The sequence below is a fragment of the Bos javanicus genome, chromosome 12 (genome assembly GCF_032452875.1).
Source record: "Bos javanicus breed banteng chromosome 12, ARS-OSU_banteng_1.0, whole genome shotgun sequence".
Lineage (NCBI taxonomy): Eukaryota > Metazoa > Chordata > Mammalia > Artiodactyla > Bovidae > Bos > Bos javanicus.
This window is the reverse complement of record NC_083879.1, coordinates 71048545-71075006: the sequence shown is the minus strand read 5'-3', so window position 1 is coordinate 71075006 and position 26462 is coordinate 71048545. Positions and strand designations below refer to the sequence as shown.

The 26462-nt window shown below is 43.0% G+C and overlaps 1 protein-coding gene across 1 annotated transcript in view; it reads right to left on the bottom strand.

The window, feature by feature from the left end:
- The window catches only part of LOC133258039 (ATP-binding cassette sub-family C member 4-like), a 138809-nt gene that overhangs the window by 72999 nt on the left and 39348 nt on the right, over positions 1-26462 (bottom strand). Inside the window, 9 exon segments of the mRNA XM_061434374.1 lie at positions 350-504; positions 4153-4275; positions 4958-4995; positions 5747-5887; positions 7217-7414; positions 11255-11351; positions 20319-20405; positions 20629-20723; positions 25441-25632. Coding sequence (XP_061290358.1) covers positions 350-504; positions 4153-4275; positions 4958-4995; positions 5747-5887; positions 7217-7414; positions 11255-11351; positions 20319-20405; positions 20629-20723; positions 25441-25632 — 1126 coding nt within the window.

The following is a 26462-nucleotide window of genomic DNA, read 5'->3' as shown; positions in this document are numbered from 1 at the left end:
CTTAACACCATGTAACATGCCCAATGTTCCAACAACTAGTCGAAGACATTTCAACACATTTGCATTGTATATTGGGTATATATAACAAATGAATTTCTAAATCATCCTGCAAAGTAAATGTTATTTTTTTTACAGACATGCATAAATTGGAATAAAAGCTTATATGCTCCTATATTCAGATTTTTTTCCTACCAAGAAAAATTATTAATGAAGCTTTTTGTACAAAATGAAAAACCACGGACAGTGATTTTCTTCCAAGCATATCTTCCATTTTCAAATATGAAAATGTAATCAGGCACTAAATGTGTTAATAAGACATATTCATTGAGAAGTTTCATGTCTGACTTACCTATTGGATTTCTGTTGAAAAACAATACCGGAGCTCTCAAAATGCTCTTCAACATTTTGTTGTGCAAAGTTTGTGAAGAATTAGCAAGGACATAGAATAACAGCAGAGACCTTGTGATGCCAAAAAGGAAGGTAGATACAGTTAACCCTGAAATAAAGAAACATCAATCAGCACAAGATCTCTGTCTAATCCTCAATGATGCTGAAGCATGGTAGGCAGTTTATAAAGATACAATGCATTTAATTCTATAGGTAAAATTTACACAAAAATTTACATACACATAGAATAAATAAAATTTTATATGTAAATATATATATAGTAAATTCTGTAAGAGTTTAATGCTTTCACAAAAATACATTTATAAAGAAGAATATAAAAATCAATGTTTTCCTCTCACTAAATAGAAACAACACAGGGGTAAAAATATCTGTTACCTACAGTTTCATTCTAGGCTTTCCTAATTCAATTACAAGTTCTAATAAAAACTCACAAGATTGATAATTGCAAAAAGTAGTTGATCTTCTCTCCACATTTCAAATTTCACTATTTACAAACATGTCCCACAATCTAAAAGTGAGGTATGCTTTGGTACCAGCATGTGAATTAACAGGAAATAGGAGAAATGATTTACCATTTCCCTGTAATTTACAAGGAAATTTACTTCCATGTAAAGTAGCTTCTTAAGAACCTACTGTATAGCACAGGTAACTCTATTCAGTGCTCTGTGGTGACCTAAATGGGAAGGAAATCCAAAGAGAGGATATTGTATCATTGGTTCACTTTTCTGTACCACAGAAACTAACACAACATCGGAGAGTGAGTATACTGAAATAAAAATTAATAAAAATTTAAAATATTAAAAATAAAGTAGCTACTCTAGGCCCAAGTAACTTTAAAGAGTATAAAAAGACCATGTTAAGTTGCAAGTGGACAATCTCTTAAATAACTGAATTGTAAGAAACTACAAATTATATTCTGGCATGAGATAATTAATCTAAACAAGCAATTCATCTCTCACTAAGTGTTTGATAGAACCCCAAAGCATTTGTAAACAAATATAATCATGCAAATTTATGTTTTATCAATAACATAAATGAACTCTACTATGCATATAAAGGGCTTCCCTGATAGTTCAGAGGTTAAAGCGTCTGCCTGCAGTGTGGGAGACCTGGGTTCAATCCCTGGGTTGGGAAGATCCCCTGGAGAAGGAAATGGCAACCCACTCCAGTATTCTTGCCTGGAGAATCCCATGGACGGAGGAGCCTGGCGGGCTACAGTCCATGGGGTGGCAAAGAGTCGGACATGGCTGAGCGACTGAACTGAACTGAACTGATGCATATAAAAATTAAAAGAACCCTCTAAACATCTCTTCAACCCACAATGCTAAATAGAGTTGGAGTAGCTTCTGTAATAAATATTCCATCAAACACTTTTTTCCATTCAGCTGACCAGTATTATTTAAATTCTGAAAGCTGCTCAAATTCCTGAATTCCATTAACAGCCATTTGCCTTAAGCCCACCATCTGATATGGATGTGTAACAGAATACCTCCCTTCTTCTCTAAGCTCTCATTGTCCACCAATTCAGAAGGTAAACTGCTGGTGGATTCAAGTTTCTTGACAAGCAATCAACAAAATAAATGCCAAATTTCAGTGAGTGGATTTTTACATAACACACTCTTTGTTAATCTTTGTACAAGCATTTGTACAAGCAAACTTTGAAAAGCATTTTCTGTGAGGATATTTAAATTTTTATTTAGTTTTTGTTTTAATTTTATTAGGGTATAGTTGCTTTACGCTGTTGTGTTAGTTTCTGCTGTACAATGAAGTTAACCAGCTGTATGTATACATATATCCCCTCCCTCTTAGACCTCCCTTGCCCCCATCCCTCCCCTCTAGGTCACCACAGAGCACTGAGCTGAGCTCCCTGTGCTACACAGCAGCTTCCGACTAGCTATCTGTTTTACACATGGTAGTGTATGTATGCCAATCCTAATCTCCCAGTTCATCTTCCCCACCTCCCTACCCCTCACTGTGTCCACACATCTGTTCTCTACATCTATGACTCTGTTCCTGCCCTGTAGTTTTATATGTACTGTTTTTCTAGATTCCATATATATGCATTAATATAAGCATTTTGTTTGTTTTTATCTTTTGACTTACTTTACTCTGCATGATAGACTCTAGGTCCATCCACATCTCTACAAATGACCCAATTTCCTTACTTTCTATGAATGAGTAATATTCCAGTGTATATATGTACCATAAATGAAATGAAAAGACAGTCCTGAGAATGGGAGAAAATAACTGCAGACTAAGCAACTGACAGGGATTAGTCCCCACAATATACAAGCAGCTCATGCAGCTCAATATCAGGGGAAAAAAATTAAAAATGGGCAGAAGACCTAAATAGACCTTTCTTCAAAGAAGACATACAGATGCCCAAGAGGCACGTGAAAAGATGGTCAGCATCACTATTAGAGAGATGTTGATCAAAACTACAATAAGATATTACCTCACACCAGTCAGAATGGCCATGATCAAAAAATACACAAACAATAAATGCTAGAGAGTGTGGAGAAAAAACAACCCCCTTGCACTGTTGGTAGGAATGTAAATTGATACAGCCACTATGGGGAGCTGTATGGAGGTACCTTAGAAAACTAGAAATACAACTACTATATGACCCAGCAATCTCACAACTGGGCCTATACCCTGAGAAAACCATAATTCAAAAAGACACATGTACCCCAATATTCATAGCAGCAATATTTACAAAACCCACAGCATGGAAGCAACCTAAATGTCCATCAACAAATGGACATTTTAGATGAAGATACCCTTTAAGTAGTACATAATGCGATATATAGTCTAAACATTCTTGTGAATAGAGACAGTCCTGCTAATATTAGTCTGGCACACCAAATGTTAAATTAATCACACAGTTGGGGAGGAGATAACACTGTGATCTCAAGATAAGAAAGAGAAGGAATCTGATCCCAGGCCCTGGATTTCCCCTGTTTAGCTTCTCTAGTAATTAGTGAAGCCCAAGAGATGACCAGTGTGGTAAAGAGGAGCTTTGCATACCTGGTAGGGAATAATGCTTTTAACTGGGACCCATGCTGCCAGAGGATTTCACCCAAGATCAATAAAAGCCAGGGGTTATTTAGACTGAATTGGAACATCCTGAACCACAGGGTGGGGATTCATTTCTAATCCCCTTGCCCATCCATATACTGGATAAAAGATTTAGCTAAAGCAATCTATTTAATAGACAATAGCCATGTATTATCCAGGGGCTGATTTTCTGAATGTGCAATACTGGTTTAACTACCAAAATCCAGTACAGGGCAAAGTAAGAGTCTTCATTCAACCTCTTTTCTTCTAGTAGATCTTTAAAATAATTATTCTAATTAATTCACAGAGTAAATGAGACTAAGACAATCAGTTAATACATTACTGAATTACTCTAGAAGCCCTAGTTTATCACACAGACTCTTTATAAACACCTTGCTGCTGCTGCTGAGTCACTTCAGTCGTGTCCAACTCTGTGCAACCCCATAGACGGCAGCCCACCAGGATGCCCCATCCCTGGGATTCTCCAGGCAAGAACACCGGAGTGGGTTGCCATTTCCTTCTCCAATGCATGAAAGTGAAAAGTGAAAGTGAAGTCTCTTAGTCATGTCCAACCCTCAGTGACCCCATGGACTGCAGCCTTCCAGGCTCCTCCATCCATGGGATTTTCCAGGCAAGAGTACTGGAGTGGGGTGCCACTGCCTTCTCCATAAACACTTTAGACTCTGCTATAATGGAGCAGATGACGCAACTTTACCTGAATAAACTACTAAGAACCAGTTTAGAACAAACATTACATCTGTGGCTTCTTCTACATATGTCCCAAAATACAGGCCGCTTTGTACATTCGCCCTATGAAACAGGGAAGAAGAAATATTACACTATAGATTATATATAGAATTTACACAAATATCAAAAATTTTACCTCAATTCAAGAAATGTATTTTATGCTGTAAAGTGTTTCCCAGCTCACAAGACCCTGTGTGTATCTCCCCTTTAAAAATCTGAATCAGTTTTCAAAACTGTCTGTGAAGACAGACTTAGAAAAGGAACTTACAGTTGCTGAGGGGAAGGATAATTAGAGAGTTTGGATGGTCATGCACACATTGCTAGATTTAACAGAGGTAACCAACAAGGATTTATTGTACAGCACATGGAACTCTGCCCAGTGTTATGTGGCAGCCTGGATGCGAGCAGGGTTTGGGGGAGAATGGATACATGCATATGTATGACTGAGTTCCTTAGAAGTTCACCTGATAGTTCACCTGATAGTTCACCAACTATCACAACGTTGTTGATCGGCTATACTCCAATACAATATAAAAAGTTCAAAAAAAGTAAAAAAAAAAACTTTCTGTGAAGAAGCTGCTAGAGGGAGGGACATGGGAGAGATCACAGGGAGATCACACACCACCCACAGGAACTTTTATTTTTCTTCAGGGAAACTACGTGAGGGTCAGTCCCCCTGACTTTGTGGGAAAGTGAGGCTTTGTATAGACTTTCAGCACTTTCAGTCAGACCAGGAATCACTCACCAGTTTAAAAGCCACCAATCCTGCAGGACGTAGGCAACCTGGAGCAGGAAACAGCAGTCATTCACACACTGACATCACTGAGCCTCACACCCCGCTCACTAGGAAGGGGGACGGAAAGGCTCCAGAACATGGAGATGGTCCTTCCAGCTCAGGTCTGCACCAATCCCCATGCCCAGATGACCACAGGTCAGGGGAGAGCATGTTACAGTTTAACATGTTTAAAAGAAACCCCCTTTTCCCTAGAAGACTTTGCTCCCCAAATATAATGTATTTCAATGCAAATCCAAGTAGACTGTGAAAGGCAGTAATAACAGTACAAATGTTAGGATTTTTCAAAGCAAAAAGCTTGACAGGTACAGTGATGGTCAGTTCCAGTGTCAGCTTGGCTGGGCCAGTCTCCAGTGATTCAACCAAACACTGGTCTAGATGTTGCCGTGAAGGTAGTTTGTGGATGTAGTTCACATCCTTCATCAGAAGTTAAGTAGAGGAGATCACCCTCAACACTGTGGTTGCCTCATCCAGTCAGTCAAAGGCCCTTAGAGCAAAACCTGAGGCTTCCTGGAGGAGGAAGAAATTCTGCCTCAAGACATCAGGGTCAGCTCCTGCCTGAGGTTCCAGCCTACAGGCCTGCCTTTCTGATTTCACATTCACCCAGCTAGATCCCACAACCTCATGAGCCAATTATTTGAGACAAATCTCTTAATACACAAAAATAATCATAAAATGCAGTAAAAATAGTATGTAAATATCAACCTGGGTACACAAATCAAAATAAATGCCCTTACGTACCTGAGCTGCGATGTTTACTAGAATAAGGAAGATGATGACAGACCAGTGAGCACCAGCTGTGAAGTAACTTGCATAGGTCTTAAAATCCACTTTTCTTTCCAACTGGTCTTCTAAAGGTAGTGTAACCTGTATGTTCTCAGTCTAGAAGGGAAACATGGCAGTGAGAGATGAAATTTTATATAATGAACCCCAAATTTCAAGAGTTCAACACTGCCCTCCACTGCAAAACTGTGGGGAAACAGACACATCGCATACACTGATAGGAGTGCAGGATGGTCCATCTCCCATGGAGAAGGGTGTGGGAATATCTAGCCAAATCACATATGCATTTACCCCTGGACACAGCCATCCTACTTCTAGGAATCTATTAGAAATAAAAGAATATCCTCACAAGGTTATTCACTGTTGGGTAGCTTTGCTTAAAATAGATCATGACTTTCAGCACACACACAACAAAATCAATTAATGTATAAATGCAGAAGTTTGCTCTAAAATAACACACAAAATGATATGGAGCTAATATATCCCTCTAGATGACTTGTGTCACTCAATGATAGAAACAGAAAACACAGGCTCAAAATACTAGCCAAATACAGTAAACTGAGATCACAGAGAGGGCTGGAATAATCAGTTTGGACAGCACATTGCAAACGTATGATCTGAATCTATTTGATTCTGAAATTTCAGAGTGATTCTTGAGTTTAGAAAGTTAACAGCTAATCCCAGTAATTATCAGAATCAGCCAGGCTCCTGGGTTTGGATATCAAAGAATATCTGTGTATTTTAAGGGAGCTCTAGTATATTTCTGCATTTCTGTCTGGAGCACTTAGAATGCATTATAGAGTCACGGGAGCCTAAAATGTTCTACTCTACCCTGGCCACTGGATCCAAGGTTGATAAGATGTGGTTGTCGGTCTTCAAGGGGAAGAAAGGAGTACGGGAACTAACACCGAAGTGTCTATCATGTGTCAGGTCCTTTGCATGTTACCTCTGACCTATCACAAACCATCTGACACCAAGGCAAAATACTACCATTAGTCATATGCAGTGCTAGAACATTCCAACATACAGGAAAAATAGATGATTTACTATGGCAACAGCAGGACTCAGTCTAAGGTAGTCTTCATATTAAGCTTCTGGATGCATAAGGGAAGTTGGGAGCCACAAGAGCAAGTAGGACACAACCATGGTAAACTGAAGAGTTCTCAATCAGTGTGAGCCACATGTACCCAGAAATGCACAGCAGTGCACCCACTACTGACCTCCATAAGGTTTTCCAACTACACCCAAAGGAGAACCACAAACAGGCTTGCTCCCTTCATGCTTTCCCATGAATTCCATGGAATAAGACTTTGGGAACTTAAGGGTCTACTTTGGGAAAAATGAAGATATCATTAGAGAAGCAGACTGAAGGTCCATGAAGCCACCAAGAGCAGAAAGACCAGGGCACACTGATGGATAGAAACTCACATCTTGGTCTTCTGGAGCTACATCCTTCCATGAGGGTCTAGGAGACTGTAGAGACCAACTCAAAGACTTGGAAATCAGAGTGGGAGTTCCTGGAACTGGAGATGGTTCGGATTGCTTATTCCCGTTGTCAAAAAGGGAAAGAATATCTACCCTAGATTTCAGGAACTCAGAGTAAGTCCCCCTTTTCACTGTTTTGCCCTAAAATAAAAAAAATTGAGAGGAATTAATTTACATTTGATAATATTAAAACAAGCTAAATACTAGTCAAGAAAAGTTATGTGGCCTTAAATTGTGGTTTTTGTAAAAAAAAAAAAAAAAAAAAAAATCCCTGAGTCTAGAAGTCTTGTTGAAAAATCTAGTTCAGTCAACTCAGTATAGAACTGAGCATTGTGTTCTCTGCCAAACCCTGTGTTAGGTGCTAGGGGATATGAAAGAAACATGTGCTTGTGTGTTTAAAATGCAGGTCATTGACATAAGTACCCTGGGCACTTGGGGAAACAAAAAGCACAGAGTTTGGTGTAAGGATCAGCACAGTCTCTACAGACAACATGGGAATTGAGAGAAGCCTCCCTGGTGGCTCAGACAGTACAGAATATGCCTGCAATGTGGGAGACCTGGGTTCGACCCCTGGGTTGGGAAGATTCCCTAGAAGAGGGCATGGCAATCCACTCCAGTGTTCTTGCCTGGGAAATCCCATGGACAGAGGGTCCATGGGGTCACAAAGAGTCTGACATGACTTGAATGACTAAGCACATACAGCACATTATGTGAGAAGCAGAATTTTTAAAAACAGTCAACTGGGGAGGATATTCCAGGAAAGAAATTTAAACTTAACCCAGAGGTGGGGACCAGCACATCTGCATATGGGTAAGAGTCTCTCATTAAACCTTCACTGACCACTGTCACTGTCACACTGTCATGTGCCCGGCTGGGATAACAGGAACCAGTCCCGGACAGAAAATCCAAGAGAGGCCTCTCCTTGGTCTACAACTGTCCCCAGACACTCAGCAAGTTTCCAACTTAAAATTCAATATTCCACCTTTTAAAGTAATTAAACAAGGAGGCCATGGGGCTGGGGTGGCTCTAAAGCCTTGGCAGTCTGTGTCCACAAACCAAAACCTAAGCCAGAATCAGTGCACTCAGATCCGAGAGAAAAACTTAAGACCAACCAACCACAAGCAGCCAACCAGCCTTCCCCAAAACAGGCAACTGCTTAAGCTATAGCCAATCTCATCATGTTCTTCGAACACGAGTGACAGATCCTTGCACAGTTTCCCTCCCTTAGAAAGTCATATAAAAAACTATGTTTCACTATTTTCTGACCCCTAAGCAAGACACACCTGAATCACTCAGTGGCAAACAAAACATATAGGAGAAAAATCCCAGGATGCAAAACTCATCAAATGCAAGCAGCTCTGGTCAACAGTGGTCAGATGGAAGACGACTCCGGACCCTGGTTTGGACCCCTCTCACCCTTTCCCCTGAGGTGAGCCAATGGGAAAAACCCAGTGAAGCATCTGGGTACCATCTGATACTTCAGAACTAGAAACGTATGTAGGATATGGTGTGTCTTGTTCCACTTGGGAGGCAAAATTCATACACCTCTTCAAGGAAATTAGTGCTCACCACTTGATATCTGTAATATACACAATGAAATGACTGGCAGTACAAAGACAGCAATTTCACTCAGCAGCCAAGCACTGACAATTCCAAGGGGACAAGGGGGCAGCCATCCCCCCTCTGCTGTGAGAGATGGACCAAACAAACACTAAGGATGGACCCCAACTCATGCAGGAGTATTCACCAGTGGACAAATAGTTGTTTTGTTAGTAGTAAAATTGGGGGTAGTGTCCTCAAAGGAAGTAATAAGGGGACCCTAAAACATCTAGGGATGGAATAAATAGGTTATTCTCTTGCCCACTGATCCTGTGCTCATAACACTGTCAACACTGGGATTTGCACACTAGAATTGCAATCTCTGCACATGAAATCAACTGCTCTCAAGCTCAGAAAACCTTAACCACCACCCCCTTCCCATTCCTAGAGGAGCAGGTAGGAGTCAACACATGGAACTGCTTCCAGAGAGACAGAGGTTCTGCATTCTAATAATCTTTCTTAGAGCAGAGATTCATTTCTTAAGTCGAGAATTTGACCAAGAGCCTGTGGAACAGTCAGGGATTAATGACAAAGGTGCTAAGACACAGAGGCAAACAAGCCAAGGAGTGAAGCATCAAACGACCTCTAAGTCTGAATACTTCTCACTACTCTCCACCCCACCCCCAATCATGCTAGGAGTTGTGGGTTGGATGGTGCCCCCTCCTCAAAAAGATAAGTTCACACATGACACCTGTGAACATGACCTTATTTGGAAGCAGGGTCTTTGCAGATATAATAAAGTTAAGATAAGGTCACCCTGGAGTAGGGTGACCCTATATCCAATATGACTGATGTTCTTATGAGACTCAGACAAACATGGGGACAATGACCATGTGACATCAGAGGCAGAGACCACAGTGCTGTAGCTGGAAGCCAAGGAACACCAAGGAAGGCCAGTGAACACCAGAGGCTGGAGGGAAGGAATCTCCCCTGGAGCCTTCAGGAGAGCATAGCCATGCCAGCACCTGGATTTGGGACTTGTAGCCTCCAGAACAAGGAGACAATAAACTTCTGTTGTTTTAAATCACCCAGTTTGCGGTGCTTGGTTACAGCAGCTCTAGAAACTGATACTCTAGCCTGAGCCCACACTTCTGTCTCCTCAGCTTTACTAAGATTCCTAATTACTTCTTCTGTCACCCCTCCAGTGACCATCAGAGGAATCTTTCAAATCCACATCAGATCACATCCCTCCTCTGTTCTGGACCATCCGATGGCTTCCATCCCACAACCGCCCATTGTCCACTGCTCAGAGACCAGCTCCCTTCTGTCCCCTGCTCACTCTCCTCAGACACTCTGGTCTTCCTGCCATTCCTCCAACCTGCCCAGTCAGCTCCTTCCTTAGGGGGTCTGCCTTCCTTAGGACCCCCTGCCTCAGACCCCCCTCCCCCAGGTGACAATGTGGCCCCCACCTTCATGTCACTCAGACCCCGTAAGGCACCATCTCTTCAGGGAGGCAGCCAGGATATTAGCCCACCTCTCTCTCTGTCACATCCTCCCCATAAGAACAGGAGCCCAGTGAAAGCAGGGCCTGGTCCTCCTGTCGCATAGGCTCCCACACATATTGGGCACATAGAGACCTGGGCAGGGGGACCAGCAACTGGCGACACCAGCAGAGTGGGCATCTCTGACCTGAGTGCTTGGATACCCAACCTGGCTTCTGGTGTTAATGGAAGATGCTCTTTAGGCAAACTATGTATAACAATCACTTAGATACAATCAGATGTTAGTATCCCTAATTTCTAAGTGATACATTTTGACTTAAGTTGTGAAAGGAAAATGAAAACTTCTAAACAAAATTGAATCATTATCCTTAACAGATTTCATCAGAACAGTGACGATTTAGTAATACTGTTGCACTTTTATATACTTTAGGGTTTATGTGACTTAGAGTGTAGTAGTGACATTTCCTGCATTGGGGAAGGAAATGGCAATCCACTCCACTGTTCTTGCCTGGAGTATCCCAGGGATTGGGGAGCCTGGTGGGCTGACATCTATGGGGCCACACAGTCAAACATGACTGAAGCGACTTAGCAGCAGAAGCAGCAGTGACATTTCTGGACTTACCAGGCGGTGCCAGTGGTAAAGAACCTGACTGCCAATGAGACAGGATTCAATAGCAAGAGACTCGGGTTTGATCCCTGAGTCAGGAAGATTCCCTGGAGGAGGCCATGGCCACCCCCTCCAGTATTGTTGCCTGGAGATTCCCATGGACAGGAGCCTTGGGGGTTACAGGTCTTTGGGTTCATCCTCCAAGGCATGAACACCGCCTACTCTGAGAAGGGGGTGTTTACCATGAATCCAAGGAGAATGACCTGTGGGGAGGTCTGTTCTTCAACACACCTGAGAGAAAAGCAATTCCCCAGACTTCTAGAAACCACTTACATCTTTCAGTATCAGAATCTGACTTGCATCTTCTAGGTACTGCAACTGATGAGTTACTAAGATTGTGATTTTCTCCTTCAAGGCCTGACGAATACACCTACAAATGCAAAAGGCACAGAATGCAAATGCACATTAATGGGGTGCTTCAAACCGGAAACTTATATTTTGAAAAAAATAAGACAAAGACTACACAGTAGTCAAAAATCTGCAGTTTAAATACCAAATCAATAATAAAAATTAAGCATAAATCAATTAATCTTACTAGGTTCTTACATTTATCCCCAGTAAATTTGAACCTAATTCATCCCCAGTAAATTTGAACCTAACTCTGACTATGCCAAAGCCTTTGACTGTGTGGATCACAATAAACTGTGGAAAATTCTTTAAGCGATGGGAATATCAGGCCACCTGACCTCCCTCTTGAGAAAACTGTATGCAGGTCAGTAAGCAACAGTTAGAACTGGACATGGAACAACAGACTGGTTCCAAATAGGAAAAAGAGTACGTCAAGGCTGTATATTGTCACCCTGCTTGTTTAGCTTATATGCAGAGTACATCATGAGAAATGCCAGGTTGGATGACGGACAAGCTGCAATCAAGATTGCTAGGAGAGAAATATCAATAACCTCAGATATGCAGATAACACCACCCTTATGGCAGAAAATGAAGAATAACTAAAGAGCCTCTTGATGAAAGTGAAAGAGGAGAGTGAAAAAGTTGGCTTAAAGCTCAACATTCAGAAAACTAAGATCATGGCATCCAGTACCATTACTTCATGGCAAATAGATGGGGAAACAGTGGCTATTTTGAGGGGCTCCAAAATCACTGCAGATGGTGATTGCAGCCATGAAATTAAAAGATGCTTACTCCTTGGAAGAAAAGTTATGACCAACCTAGACAGCATATTAAAAAGCAGAGATATAACTTTGTCAACAAAGGTCCATCTAGTCAAGGCTATGCTTTTTCCAGTGGTCATGTATGGATGTGAGAGTTGGACTATAAAGAAAGTTGAGAGCCAAAGAATTGATGGCTATTGAACTGTGGTGTTGGAGAAGACTCTTGAGAGTCCCTTGGACTGCAAGGAGATCCAACCAGTCCATCCTAAAGGAGATCAGTCCTGTGTTTTCATTGGAAGCACTGATGTTGAAGCTGAAACTCCAATACTTTGGCCACCTGATGAGAAGAGCTGACTCATTTGAAAAGACCCTAATACTAGGAAAGATTGAGGGCAGGAGGAGAAGGGGACTACAGAGGATGAGATGGTTGGATGGCATCACCAACTCGATGGACGTGAGTTTCAGTGAACTCCGGGAGGTGGTGATAGACAGGGAGGCCGGGCATGCTGCAGTTCATGGGGTCGAAAAGGGTCGGACATGACCGTGCGACTGAACTGAAAAACTTCTAAAAAGTAATCCAATGAAGGAGGGGCACCAATAGCTAAGTTTTTTTTTTTTTTTCCCTAAAACTCAGCTTAACAATTATTTACATGTTTCATAAAGAAAAGCAACTAATACTGAGATTCCTAAATTTGACTGAACTAAAATACTATTTCATCGCTATGTGGGAATGAGAGAAGAGGGATCTATGTCATATAAAAATGTGTACATTCTAGGGCAACTTTCTACATGATTATAATCAATTATGTAAATATTAGCAATGAAAAAACTAATAGATTCTCTGTAATCTTTGCCACAGTGCATTTGCTAAACACTTGCTCCCAAAGAACGTTAGACAGAAACTAAATCCTACTGTGGCCTCCATCAGTCTCTGCAAAATTCCCAGTCCCAATCAGGAAGCAAGACTTCTTTCATTAGGACTGAACACCTTCCAAACATGAAAATAAAAGAACAGAACCCAAATGGCCCCAATCAAAATGGAAATCATCCAACAGCTCAGAGCACCCACCAGTTCTCTATAGTCAAAACCCCCCTCACTATTCAACCTTAAATTTTTTTCATAGAAAAAAAAAAAATACAACTGCTCCTACCTTTTAAAAGCAGACCCCTAGGAACTCAGCCCCAGTCTCATCCCACAGGGTCCACAACCCCTCTAGGGAAGCGAGCGTCCAGGTCTGGCACCCCGCTGACCATGGGCAGGGCTCCAGGCAGGTACTCTGGGAACCTAAGCCCCTTGCAGAGCAAATCTCAAGAGCATGGGCCACACCTCAGCCTGTGAGCGAGTCAGATGGAGAATCTGGAGGCAGCAGGCTGCAGCTCAGTCCCTCTCAGGAGTCTGACGATGTCAGACAAGCAACTAAACTTCATTTTCTTCATCTCAGAACGTCAGTGACAACTTCATCCACATGTTCTGAGAAGTCAAACCACCAACACGCTCAGTAAACGTCAGCCCCCTTCTCCGCTCCTCCCTAACCACAAGTGGCCCTGTGCTTTGGACTCAGGACAGAGTCCTAAGGGGACACTCTGGACACTGGGTCTGTGATCAGAATCAGGACCCCAGGACTCAACACACAAACCATCGCTTCATTAAGTCCAAAAGGATTCATGTTTACCCTTTAACATGTGTTAGTTCAGTGTTCATACTAAGTTTCTTGACTAACACTTTTTTCAGATTTAGTACTAAAGCTTTTAAATAGAATTTTTTTTTCTCCTTAATTCATAATTACCTGCCAGTAGTCTAGGAAGGCATATGTTAATTAAATCTAATGGGCTGTAAAGTCCAAAATAGACCAACACAAAAGTTTTAAATTGTTTTCTTCTTAACATTCCATCACAGATGAGGTAACACAAATAATTACAACAAAGTGATCAGTTGATGGCTTTGAATTTTTCCTAGATAATGCTTTTATCCAAATCATTAGGAAAATACACTATTTTCCAAGTTTTTATTTTTTTCTTTTTTTAATTTTATTTTTAAACTTTACAATATTGTATTAGTTTTGCCAAACATCAAAATGAATCCGAGTTTTTAGAGTAAAGATTTCCAAGTCATGCCGTAGAAATTACTGAGCAGCAACCAGTTGTTTAACTGCTATTCCTATATAAAGGCTGTGTTAATCCTATAACCCCACGTATAATCCTATATAAGGGCTGGTCCCTGACAGCTCAGTTGGTAAAGAATCTGCCTGCAATGCAGGAGACCCTAGTTCAATTCCTGGGAAGATATGCTGGATAAGGGATAGACTACCCACTCCAGTATTGCTGGATTCCCCTGTGGCTCAGCTGCTAACCTGGATTTGATCCCTGGGTTGGGAAGATCCCCTGGAGAAGGGAAAGGCCAGCCATTTTAGTATTCTGGCCTGGAGAATTCCATTGACTGTACAGTCCGTGAAGTCGGACTATACAAAGAGTCCGACATGACTGAGTGACTTTCACTTTTCTGGGGAGACACGGGAGCCCTGAGACTCTCTGGGAGAACATCCTGGAAAAAGACACAGCAAGTGCAGGGGTCATGGGACAGAACACGCTGGGCTGAGGCGCCTTCCTGCATTCATAGCTTGGGGGCAGGTGAGGGCACTCATAAATGGTCAAGGGCATCCACTGAGGGCTGTGGGAAGACAGAGGGCAGGGGCGCCCCCTGGAGGAGTGGGAGGGAATGGCAGGGCCACCTTCCTTCTGTGCCCTGTGCACTGCTCCCTGGCTCTGGGACAGAGGGACCAATGTGCACAGACAGAGGGGGTGAGAAAGGACCCCACAGAGCCCGCACAGCCACACACCGAGTGGGGGTAGAGCGGGAAAGGCTGCGGGGGCAGACGGCAAGGAAGCCTGTTCTCTGTCTGAGGACCTGGAGCTGCTTCCCGAATGTGAAGAGGGGTCTGAGAAGGGCTGGAGCAGGAGGGTGAGCTGTGTAGACAGCAGCATGTGAGTCTGATCAGGACAGAACTGAAGACTTGATAATGCAGGAGGTGGGGGTCTGGAATGTGGGGCTGAACCAGAACAGGATCCACAGCTGGACACAGGTGAGAGAGTATCAGTTCACCCAAAGCCACTCATCTTCTGTGGGTGACAGAATCCATTTAGTGTTCACAGCATAATGTAAAACTCACGAACCTTAATGACCTTCCTTCATAACTGAAGGAATCTGTTCATCGTAAGTAGAAGTGTGATTCATTCACTTTTAATACAAAATCCTTCACATGACTAAGCTTCCACATGACCACCATCTCTCACAGCATATTGTTCATCCAGTTCCCTAGCTTGAGAACACTCTCCAACTGCTGCTGAGTGATTTCCTAAATTGCTTTTATATTCTCTGCTTTTGCTTTAAATCACCATAGAGAATGTGGTTCTGATTAACACAACTGTCTTAAGCCTGCTTCTCTCAAGAATATATCCAAAGTGGTACACCCAAAATATTTGAGAGGATTTTATAAATATCTCCTGTGTTCAAAAAAGAACTCAAGAGAACTTCTGTGATCAGCACACTGTACTTCACACTAATTGCCTTCCCCTGTGACATGGATGCAACAGCCAGTAGCATCTGTTCCCACCTTGATGGGGGAATTGTGCAGATGTTCACAAGATGGTGTGACACACATTTGTGAGTTCAAGGTCGGGTCCTAGGAATAAAGAGGCTGAGATACTCACAATGCCAGGAGGGTGGGAGTAGGGAATTGCTGTCACAGCACTAGCTCCTGTCACTGAACTCATGACAAGACACAGGCACTTCTCTAATGAAAAATTCATCAAGTCATGAACAGGAGAAGGTGGGAGGTCAGATCAGAGAACTGGAGGCCACGCCATGTGTCATCTGCCCTGTTCTCTCATGTTCTCAAAGATTCAGTGCTACTATGCATGTTTGTATATGTGTTACAATGTATATAACACGAAATTTACCATTTTAACAATTTTAAGCATACAGCCCAGTGGCACTAAGTACATTCACATAGTTGTGCAGGCATCACCACCATCCATCTCCACGACTCTTTCATCAACCCAACACTGAGCACGTTTTACACCTGGGCAGGTTCCACCAAAGACTAACGACCTCTGCTTAGAGGACATGGAATCCCAGCTCCTCATATCCAGGGCTCTGAAGTCTCTTCACTTGGCTATCTCTGAGATTCACTTGACACTTTAACCATCAGTTTCTTAGAATTTGGTGACAGGGACTTTAAAGAGTTAATCATTACCCTCAATTATACTGGACCTAATCTAATCTGACTGGTGTGCTTAGATGAAGTGGAGACTAAGACACAAGGACAGAGACACAGGACTGCAAATCAATGAAGTTGGAACACACCCTCCCTCCATGCACAAAAATAAACTCAAAATGGCTTAACGACTTAATCATAAGATGTGATACCATAAAACTTTAGAAGATATTAGAGGCAAACATTCTCTGACATAAATTATACCAACATTTTCTCCTAAGGCAGTAGAAATATAAGCAAAAATATACAAAAAGGGCTTTCTTGGTGGCTCACTGGTAAAGAACCCGTGTGCCAATGCAGGAGACATGGTTTCGATCCCTGGTCCAGGAGGGTCCCACATGCCATGGTGCAACTAAGTCCATGCACCACAACTACTGAGCCTGTGGTCTGGGGCCCAGAAGCCTCAACTACTGAGCCCACACACCCTAGAGCCAGTGCACTGCTCAAGAGGAGCCACTGAAATGAGAAGCCCACACACTGCAACTAGAGAGAAGCCCCTGCTCATCACAACTAGAGGGAAACCTCCACCAACAAAAAGCCAGCACAGCCATAAACAGATAATTATTTTTAATTAAAAAAAAAAGTAAGCAAACAGGACCTAATCAAATTTACAAGCTTTTGCACAGTAAAGGAAACCATAAATACAATAAAGAGACAACCTATAGAATGGGAAAAAATACTACAAATAATGTGACCAACAAGGGCTTAATTTCCAAAATATACAAACAGCTCATATAACCCAACAACAACAAAAAATCCAATCAAAAACTAAACTGCCTTTTTTTTAGGCAGAAAAACGAAATAGACATTTCTCCAAAGGACAGACACAGATGGCCAAAAGAAGCTCACCATTGTGAATTATTGGAGAAATGCAAATCAAGACTACAATCTGGTATCACCTCACACCAGTGAGAATGGCCAGCATTAAAATAACAGTGGCTGAGGGGGAATGGAGTAAAGAGAACCCTCTTACACTGCTGGTGGGATTATTAGTTGTTGCAGGCATTATGGAAAACATTATGGAGATTCCTCAGAAAACTAAAAACAGAATTATCTTATAATCCAGTAATCCCATTTCTGGGCATATATCTGGGGAAAACTATATATCAAAAAGACACATGCAACCCTATGTTCATAGCAAAACTATTCACAATAGCCAAAACATGGAAATAACCTAAATGTCCATAGACAAATGAATGGGTAAAGAAGATGTGATACATATAGACGATGCAATACTACTCAGCCATAAAACAAAAAGAAAGAAAGAATACCATTTGCAGAAGTGTGGATGGACCTAGACTTAATCATACTAAGTGAAGTAAGTCAGAAAGAGAAAGATATCACGTATCACTTATATGTGGAATCTAAAATAAGGCAAAAATGAACCTATCTATAAAACAGAAACAGACTCACAGACAGTGAACAGACGTGGGGTTGCATGGGTGGAGGGGGTGTGGGGGAGGGATGGACTGGGAATTTGGGGTTAGCAGATGCAAACTGCTGCTGCTGCTGCTAAGTCGCTTCAGTCGTGCCCGACTCTGTGTGACCCCATAATGGACAGACAACATGGTTCTATGGTACAGTGCAGAGAACTATATTCAGGATATTCAATATCCTGAGATAAACCATAATGGAAAAGAGTATTAAAAAGAATGTATAGCTGTGTATAACTGAGCCATTTTGCTGTACAAAGAAAGTAACACAATATTATAAATTAACCATATTTCAATAAAAATTTTTTTTAAAAAAAGGACAGAGACACAGGGGTGCTCGAGGACAGAGGGGAGACCACGTGAGGACACCGTGCGGTGGCCGCCACAGAGTCCAAAGCTGCCCATGTGCTGAACTCCCAGCCTCAAGAACCCTGAGAGAATCAATTTCTGTTCTCTAAGCACCTCCATCTGTGACAACTTGGTAGAGTGAATGTTTTTGTCCTCAAAATGCATGCATTAAAACCTAATCTTCACTTTTTTGGTATTAGGAGGTGGGGCCATCAGGAGGTGATCAGGTCATGAGGGTGGAGCCTCCATGAAAGGGATTAGTGTCCTGATAAAAGGAACCACAGGGCTCCCTCACCCTTCCAGCATGAGAGGACACCGGAATCAGACCCTCACCAGACGCTGAATCTGCCAGCACCCTGACTTGGACTTTTTCAGCCTCCAGAACCGAGAGAGATAAACTTCCATTATTTCTAAGCCACCCAGCTCTGGTTCCTGTGAGAGCAGCCTGGATGGACACAATCCTAGAAACTAACATAGGACCTGACAATGAGAATTCCCAAACAGCTTCTCTCTGCTGAACACCCCGCCTCCTCCAGGTGAGGACATGCCTGCTGTCCTCCTCACAGCCCTGCTTCCTCCAACCACCATACCTGAGCTTCTCCTCTTCCTTCAGCAAAGGACTGGGTCCTCTTCTCAGCCTCCACACACACCCACCCAGCCTGAAGGCCCCCAGGGCACTGCCCACCCAGCTCCGGGCACAGGGAGCTTTCCAACTTCAGTGAAGTCTCAAGCTGCCACTTCCATTTCCACTTAGTACTTCCTACCCAGTATGGAAACTTTCTAAACTGTGATTCTGCTGAGCTTTCCCAGGCATCTGTGTTAACAAGCTCCACATAGAGACAGGTTCCTCAGAGGCAGGAATGAGAGCTGGGTGTCCTAGTCTCCCTTATTCGGTCCAGTGTGGTCCTTACCCTCTCCTGGCTCACCATCCTCCTTGTAAACTGAGAGGTTTTGTGTAGGAACATCTGTAAGGGCATCGATCTCAGTGTATACAGCAGGACATTAATAAGTGCAGCTGGAAGGCTCGTTGGCTTTACAAGGTGAATGACAGCAAGGGAACTAACTGTGGGGTAGATGTAGAGGCTGTTTCAGAAAAAGAAAATTCATGAGGCTTTCAAACAGGCCAGTCTAGACTCCACCAGAGGCCTCAGTCAGCATGTGTTAGGACAGAAAAGCATCAGAGCTCTTCTCCTTCAGGAGTTCTGTGGCCAAGAAAGAGCCACTGACAACAAATTCCAGAACAAAGTGAGAGTTAGGACTTTAACCAAGATATCGAGTTTCAAATTCAAGGTTACCCTACATGAGGGTCTAAGTATTAATTCTAGTAAGAATCCATTGCTGCTGCTAAGTCGCTTCAGTCGTGTCCGACTCTGCGACCCATAGATGGCAGCCCACCAGGCTCCCCCGTCCCTGGGATTCTCCAGGCAAGAACACTGGAGTAGGTTCCCATTTCCTTCTCCAATGCATGAAAGTGAAAAGTGAAAGTGAAGTCGCTCAGTCATGTCCGATTCTAGCGAACCCATGGACTGCAGCACACCAGGCTCCTCCGTCCATGGAATTTTCTAGGCAAAAGTACTGGAGTGGGGTGCCATTGCCTTCTCTGAAGAATCCATTAAGCAATGTTAAATAATTGAGTCATATTCAGATGTGAAATAAATCATTTGCAAATTCTAGTCTTTACTAAGTATTTCCAAACCAACAGATTAATTAATAAGCATAAACCAAAAGTCGTTTCAAAGAAGTCCTATGTCAGTACTGAAAACTTCACTTCTAATGTGCCTTGAACACACGATGGAGGAAAAGGGCTGGTTACCAGGTTACCAAGTCCTACTCTCTGATTTAAAAATTTTACATTGCCCTTCTTATCCCTGGGGTCTGGATCCATCAACTACAAGTCATGGAGGAATCTGCCATCTATCCCTCACTCCCTAAAGCATGGACCCCACTGTCCTCCACACACTGGAAGCACCTGCTGTATTTTCCTGTCCTGACCTCATCATGATGTAAGATTTCTCTAGGATGGATCTTCTATGGAGGGAAGGGAATGGAGAGAGGAACACCAGGGCAGAGGGAGCTGAGTCTCCTGGAGCACAAAGACCTTCCTGAGCTCCCTTCCCTGATCCCTACAGGGTTCCTGGAAAGAAGAAATGATATAAAACAGGTGCAAACTCACTGTTCAAACAAGTGCCTGCTGATTCCTGCATCCACTGCGCTGAGCGGATCATCCAGGAGGTAGATGTCTGCGTCCTGATACACAGCTCTAGAAAATGTAGAGAGACGTCAAGATAAGACACTTCACACTCCCTGGGTCTCATCTCTGAATCATGATGGCATCCAACAACTTCATGTTCCTTCCTGGAGCCCAGGGAAAGAGCCAAGACCCTGCTTCACACAGGCCTACCCGGTGAGCAGGGTCTACCTGCTCACGTCCACTAGGAGCTGCAGAGGAAGAGGGGTAGGATGGCAACTGAAACCCCATTTACCTGGCAAGGCTGACCCGGGCTTTCTGGCCTTCACTCAGCGGGGTTCCTCCATCTCCTGTCACAGTTAGATCTCTTTCCTTCAAATTCTGAAAATCCTGTATGAAGATAGAAAAGGGGAAAAAGAAAAACATTTAAAATGTGTTCTCCTGCCATCCTAACCTTTTAGCATAAGTTCTTCATACAAGTGTTTAATCAACAGCAATGGGCTTATTTCATAGTGACTATACTGTAACCAGGAAAATTAAACTCTCAGGGCTTTTCACTTGTTTTCATTCTGTATTTTTTCAAAGCATTTATGCATTTTACCACTTTAACATGTATTTACTGAGGATTGAATATACACCAGGCACCGTTCTGGGCACAATGAATTCATCCATGAGAAAACAGAGCCCTTAGAATTTCTTTCCATGGTGGGAGGTGGGTGATATGGAAAATTAACCTGAGCATAAGTATCCAGGACAAGAAGGAAAAGGAAGCCAGCTCAGGGGGATGGAGAGTGAAGGAGGGAAGTGAGTCCATACTGGATTGGGAGGGCTCTGCTCAGAGTGGGTGTGAGCAGATCTGGGGGTGGGGGGGTGGGGCTCAGGCAGACCTGGGGAGGCTGCTCCTCACAGATGAAGGGGTAGGTGCAGGGACCACAGGGAGATGCCCAAGGTGTTCAGGACAAGGAGGCAGGAGAGCAGAGCAGAGTAAGAATGAGGGGAGTGAGGGCAGAGACAGAGCAGGAGGAGCCTGGGGGCACTCCAGTAAGAGGAGGAGGGGGAGGGGAGGACTGACATGGTCTGAGGTTTACAATGAAACTCCTGTGCTTTGCAGAAACCAGGCAGTAAGTGGGAAAGGGTGAGGGCAGATACAAGTGAGGACATTACTGGAATAAGCTAGAGAACAGTGGGAATGGAGAGACGGGGTCACACTCCAGACACATTTGGAAGGCAGAGTTGTAAGACCTGCTGACAGGATGGGTGTGGGCTGTCAGAGGAGACTGTGGTGTCTGGGGTGAGGAGGGGGATGGACAGGGTCTCCATTTACTGAGCTGGGGAAGATGGGGGAGGCAGGTTTAGGAGACATCACTTGTGGACAAGCTGAGACGAGCTCTCGGTGATGTCATGGTGCAGCTGGACACGCAGGTGAAAAGGTCTGTGCTAGAGACACAGGTGTGAGAGCTGGAGGCCCAGGAGGTGAAGGCACAGGACTTGTTTTATCTCAAGTTACCAGTTGTCCTGATCTTGGTCTCTGCTTCTCACTTTCAGAGAAGGGATAACACCTCACCAATGTCTTCACAGTGATACTTAAGGCAAGTCATACAATGACAGACAAGGTCTGTATAAGAAATGGGAGCAGAAAGAGTAGGTTGGGCAGGAAAACCAGAAGGAAAGAAACAGTCTGCTCAATGTACACCAAGCATATCAGCTGGACTAAACAGATGCTTATCTGTGAAAGCAGGAAAATCTCAAAAGTTAAGAAGGATATGAAGCTTTGACTTGAGAATCTGGGAATCTACCATAAGTTATATTTGAATATTATTTAAGAAGTAAATGGACAAATCAGTCTATTTTCCCAAGAGTATCTGGGGAAATTTTTAAAAAATGACAACAATATCCCCCAAATGACAAGATAACAATCAGGTTTAAGTTACACAATTATTATGTTAGAAATCTTTGAATTATCTACTAAACCCCTCAGGCATCAACCTAAGATACACAGCAGTACCTTTCTGCAGATGATGTGCTCCCTCTGTCTCTACTTTAGCAAATTTGGGGAGAAAGCAGGTAGCACACTGGAGTCTGCATGAGAAACAAGTCCTTTGATCTCCCTAAGTCTCACATTCCTCTTCTACAGAATGTGCTACAAAAACAAGAGTCACTAAACTCAAAAGTGACAACACCCTCTATAAATGGAAAAAGGACTGGAATTGATTGCAACTTGCTACTGGTGGCTGATGCCTATTTTCCCATCAAACCAACAGTGGGACCACATTCACATTGTGGGTCATAACATGCAAAGCACATGACCATAAAGAGAAGAAAGAGTGTCCATCATAACCCTCCCTGACAGGCACACAGACACACAGGGTCCCTGCTCACTCAAAACTTAACTGGGGTACATCCAATGAAAGGCAGCAACTGATCTGTCATGAAAATTCATCATTATTTTATTTTCTTTCTTTGACAAGTTCAGAAGTTATTACCATCTCTTGATTTGGTTTTCATGAACAACAATGAGCCACTTTAAATAGGTTAAAGACCTACATTCATGCACACACACACACACCTACAGAGTTATTGGCCTCTGTTTCACTGTTGAAGTCCTTGCAAACTGTTCCACTCAGCTTTTATGCTTTGATTCTACATTGTTTCATTTTGCTTAACAAAATAGTAACACGTCATAGCACAGCAACCTTAACTATGTTCTAGAAAAAGCACCTAAATCCACACATTCACTTAGCACAGTTAGGGCACAAGAAACAGGCTCTCTCTGAGTCTGGTAGCAAGACTGCGACTGCATTGTTGACTCTGAACATTATTTATGGAGCAGCCCCAAATGAGAAAACCATTTCACAGAATTTGCAACAAAATCCAAGTCAGGCTAAATTTCTAGCCACCATTTTCCAATTAGGTTAAAGGGAAAAGCCTGACTTGAGTATAGACTACAATTCCCCCCACTGACAGAAAGGTGTTCTTATTCACGTTATTTTCCTTTAAGTTTCCCCAATTCTCACTGAACAGCAGACACACACACTAGAGGCAAACTAGGAAATGGCAAAGCAGATTTGATGCCATCCATCCAGAAGCACATCAAGGGCCCTTCAGCGATGGTGGAGACTTACAGTAGAAGCATCACCAAGCAGACTGCTGAAATGGTAAATGTGGGCAAGACGTGAGGCCCTGGCAGAGGAGGGCTGGACTTGAGAGTCAAGCAGCAGGAGCCCTGCCTTCCTTCACAGCTTTTCTTCCATGTAGAATCACCACTCCTCTCACGGCCTGTCAATATCCTGCCCATTTTCCCAGGCTCAGCCCAAGCACACTCTCCCATGGAACCATCCTGGATTCATCTCTACCTGCTGGATTCCTAAGGCTCTGTTTACATCTCTCATCTCTCATGAAGGACCATCTTATTCTGCTCCATCATTTGTACACGTGTATATGGCTTCTCTCAGGCCCTGGGGGGTAAGATCTGTGCACCAAGCTCTGTGCTGGATCCTGATGCTGGTTATCTCTAATCCTCACAACAAGCTAAGAGGAAGCACTGGCCCCATTTCACAGATGAGGAAACTGAGACTAAGTGAGGTGGTATCACTGGTCTGAGGATGGTCAGCTGCTAAATAGAAGAGCTGAAATCTGAATCAGATCATGTCCTTTCAAACCACTTCATAGCCTTTTGCTCTTTCACATCACATGGCCCAGGGGTGACCGAAGATTATATCTGAAATGAATGCAACACTAAAATAACTCAAGTCTCGAAGGCCTCTATACCTAGACACAGAAGGATCGTATTATCTATGATTGTCAAGGCAACCTGAAAAGAAAATGGCCAAGTTGCCAGGAATGTGTAAATATGAGATGAAAGTATAAACTTACAGGCGTCCAAGAGGGCTTTGTAAGGTCAAGCAATATATATGGGAAAATATCAAACTAGAATTTATCAACATGATACCTGTAACTAGGTAATGCCTAAAACTTTTTAAAGTCCTTAAAAAATTTTTTTATAAAACTTGTTTATGGCAAATAGATGGGGAAAAGGTAGAAACAGTGACAGATTTTATTTTCTTGGGCTCAAAAATCACTGCAGACAGTGACTGCAGCCATGAAATTAAAAGATGCTTGCTCCTTGGGAGAAAAGCTGTGACAAACCTAAACAGTATACTAACAAGCAGAGACATCACTTTGCCAACAAAGGTCCATATAGTCAAAGCTATGGTTTTTCCACTAGTCATGTATGGATGTGAGAGTTGGACCATAAAGAAGGCAAAGTGCCGAAGAATTGATACTTTTGAATTGTGGTGCTGGAGAAGACTCTTGAGAGTCCCTTGGACTGCAAGGAGATCAAACCAGTCCATCCTAAAGGAGATCAGTCCTGAATATTCATTAGCAGGACTGATGCTAAAGCTGAATCTCCGATACTTTGGCCACCCGATACGAAGTGCCAACTCATTGGAAAAGACCCTGACACTGGGAAAGACTGAGAGCAGGAGGAGAAGGGGACAACGGAGGATTAGATGGTTGGATGGCATCACCGACTCAATGAACATGAGTTTGAGCAAGCTCCAGGAGATGGTGAAGGACAGGGAGGCCTGGCCTGCTGCAGTCCATGGAGTCGAAAAGAGCTGGACAGGACTTAGTGACTGAACAACGACAACAATGAAGTGTTTACAGATGAACTAATCTGAGGTCTAGGATCTGCTTTAGAATACCGGGAGATGGGGTGGGGTGCTGGGTGGAAGGGTGGCACAGGGAAGGGGTAAAGACCTAGCAAGACTGACTACCAGCTGACCCTGGCTGAACCTGGGGGTGGGAACATGAGGGTTCATTACATGGTGCTCTCTTCTACAAATTTTTGTTACTTGTGCATTAAGAAAAGAATCTAAAAGTAAATGATACTTCACCAAATGAAACACAGGCATTCTGTGACCATCATTATCACACCAGAATTAAAACAGCAACATATATGACTGCATACTTATGCAAAGTCCAGCATAAAGCAACAAATAAGACCTTTCAAATTAAAAAAAAAAAAAGAACTTTTAACAAACCTTAGAGCTTAAATCAATGTTATCATAATTTGACCACATGCAACTCAAGAGTCACTACTCACCTCTTCCAAAGCACAAGCCTTTATTACTTCTTCATATCGTTCTTCTTCATATTTCTTCCCAAATAAAATGTTATTCTTCACAGTTCCTGGAAACACCCAGGGCTGCTGAGAAACATATGCGATCCTCCCGAGCACGCTGACCTTCCCCTGGCTTGGGGGCAGCTCCCCCAGAACAGCACTTAACAGTGATGACTGCAACAGACGGGAACACACACAGGTGAACAGGGTGCACTCAGAATGGAACATGCCCCGCAGCACAGCTGACCCCACCCTGGCGCTTGATACATGATATCAGAAGAGTATAAAGTACAGTTTTGATACTGCAGGAAAAAAAATTGGAAAAGAGCCATTATTGGTCACCATAAACTAAAGGTTGATAAGCAATATTAACACGATAACAATCTACTCTGCCTGAGTTCCCTCAGATGAAATGCTCTACTCAGCAAAGACTAAGAATGTTTAACATCCTTCACTAGCAGAGCAGACTAGCAGGACGTATATTTTCTGTATCTGATGTTTAATGCAGTTGCTCCTGCATCTGGGTATCTTTTATTTGACAAATAGTTGTTCTTAAAAAGCTATGTGGGGCTTCCCTGGTGGTCCAGTGGTTAAGAATCCACCTTGGATTGGGGGAAGGGATAGTTAGGGAGTTCAGGATGAACAGGTACACACTGCTGTATTTAAAATGGATCACCAGCAAGGACCTACTGCACAGCTCATGGCACTCCATTCACTGTTACATGGCAGCCTGGATGGGAGGGGATTTGGGGGAGGATGGATGCATGTGTATGGATGGCTGACATACACCCTTCACTGTTCACCTGATACTATCACAACATTGTTAACTGGCTACACCCCAGTACAAAAGGAAATGCTAAAAAAAAAAAATAATAATTATATCCAGATAACAAACACTGAAAAAAAGAAGAATCCACCTTCCAATGCCATAGACTCTGGTTAGATCCCTGGCCCCTGGTGGGAGAATTAATACCCCACATGCCCAGGGCAACTGAGCCTACATG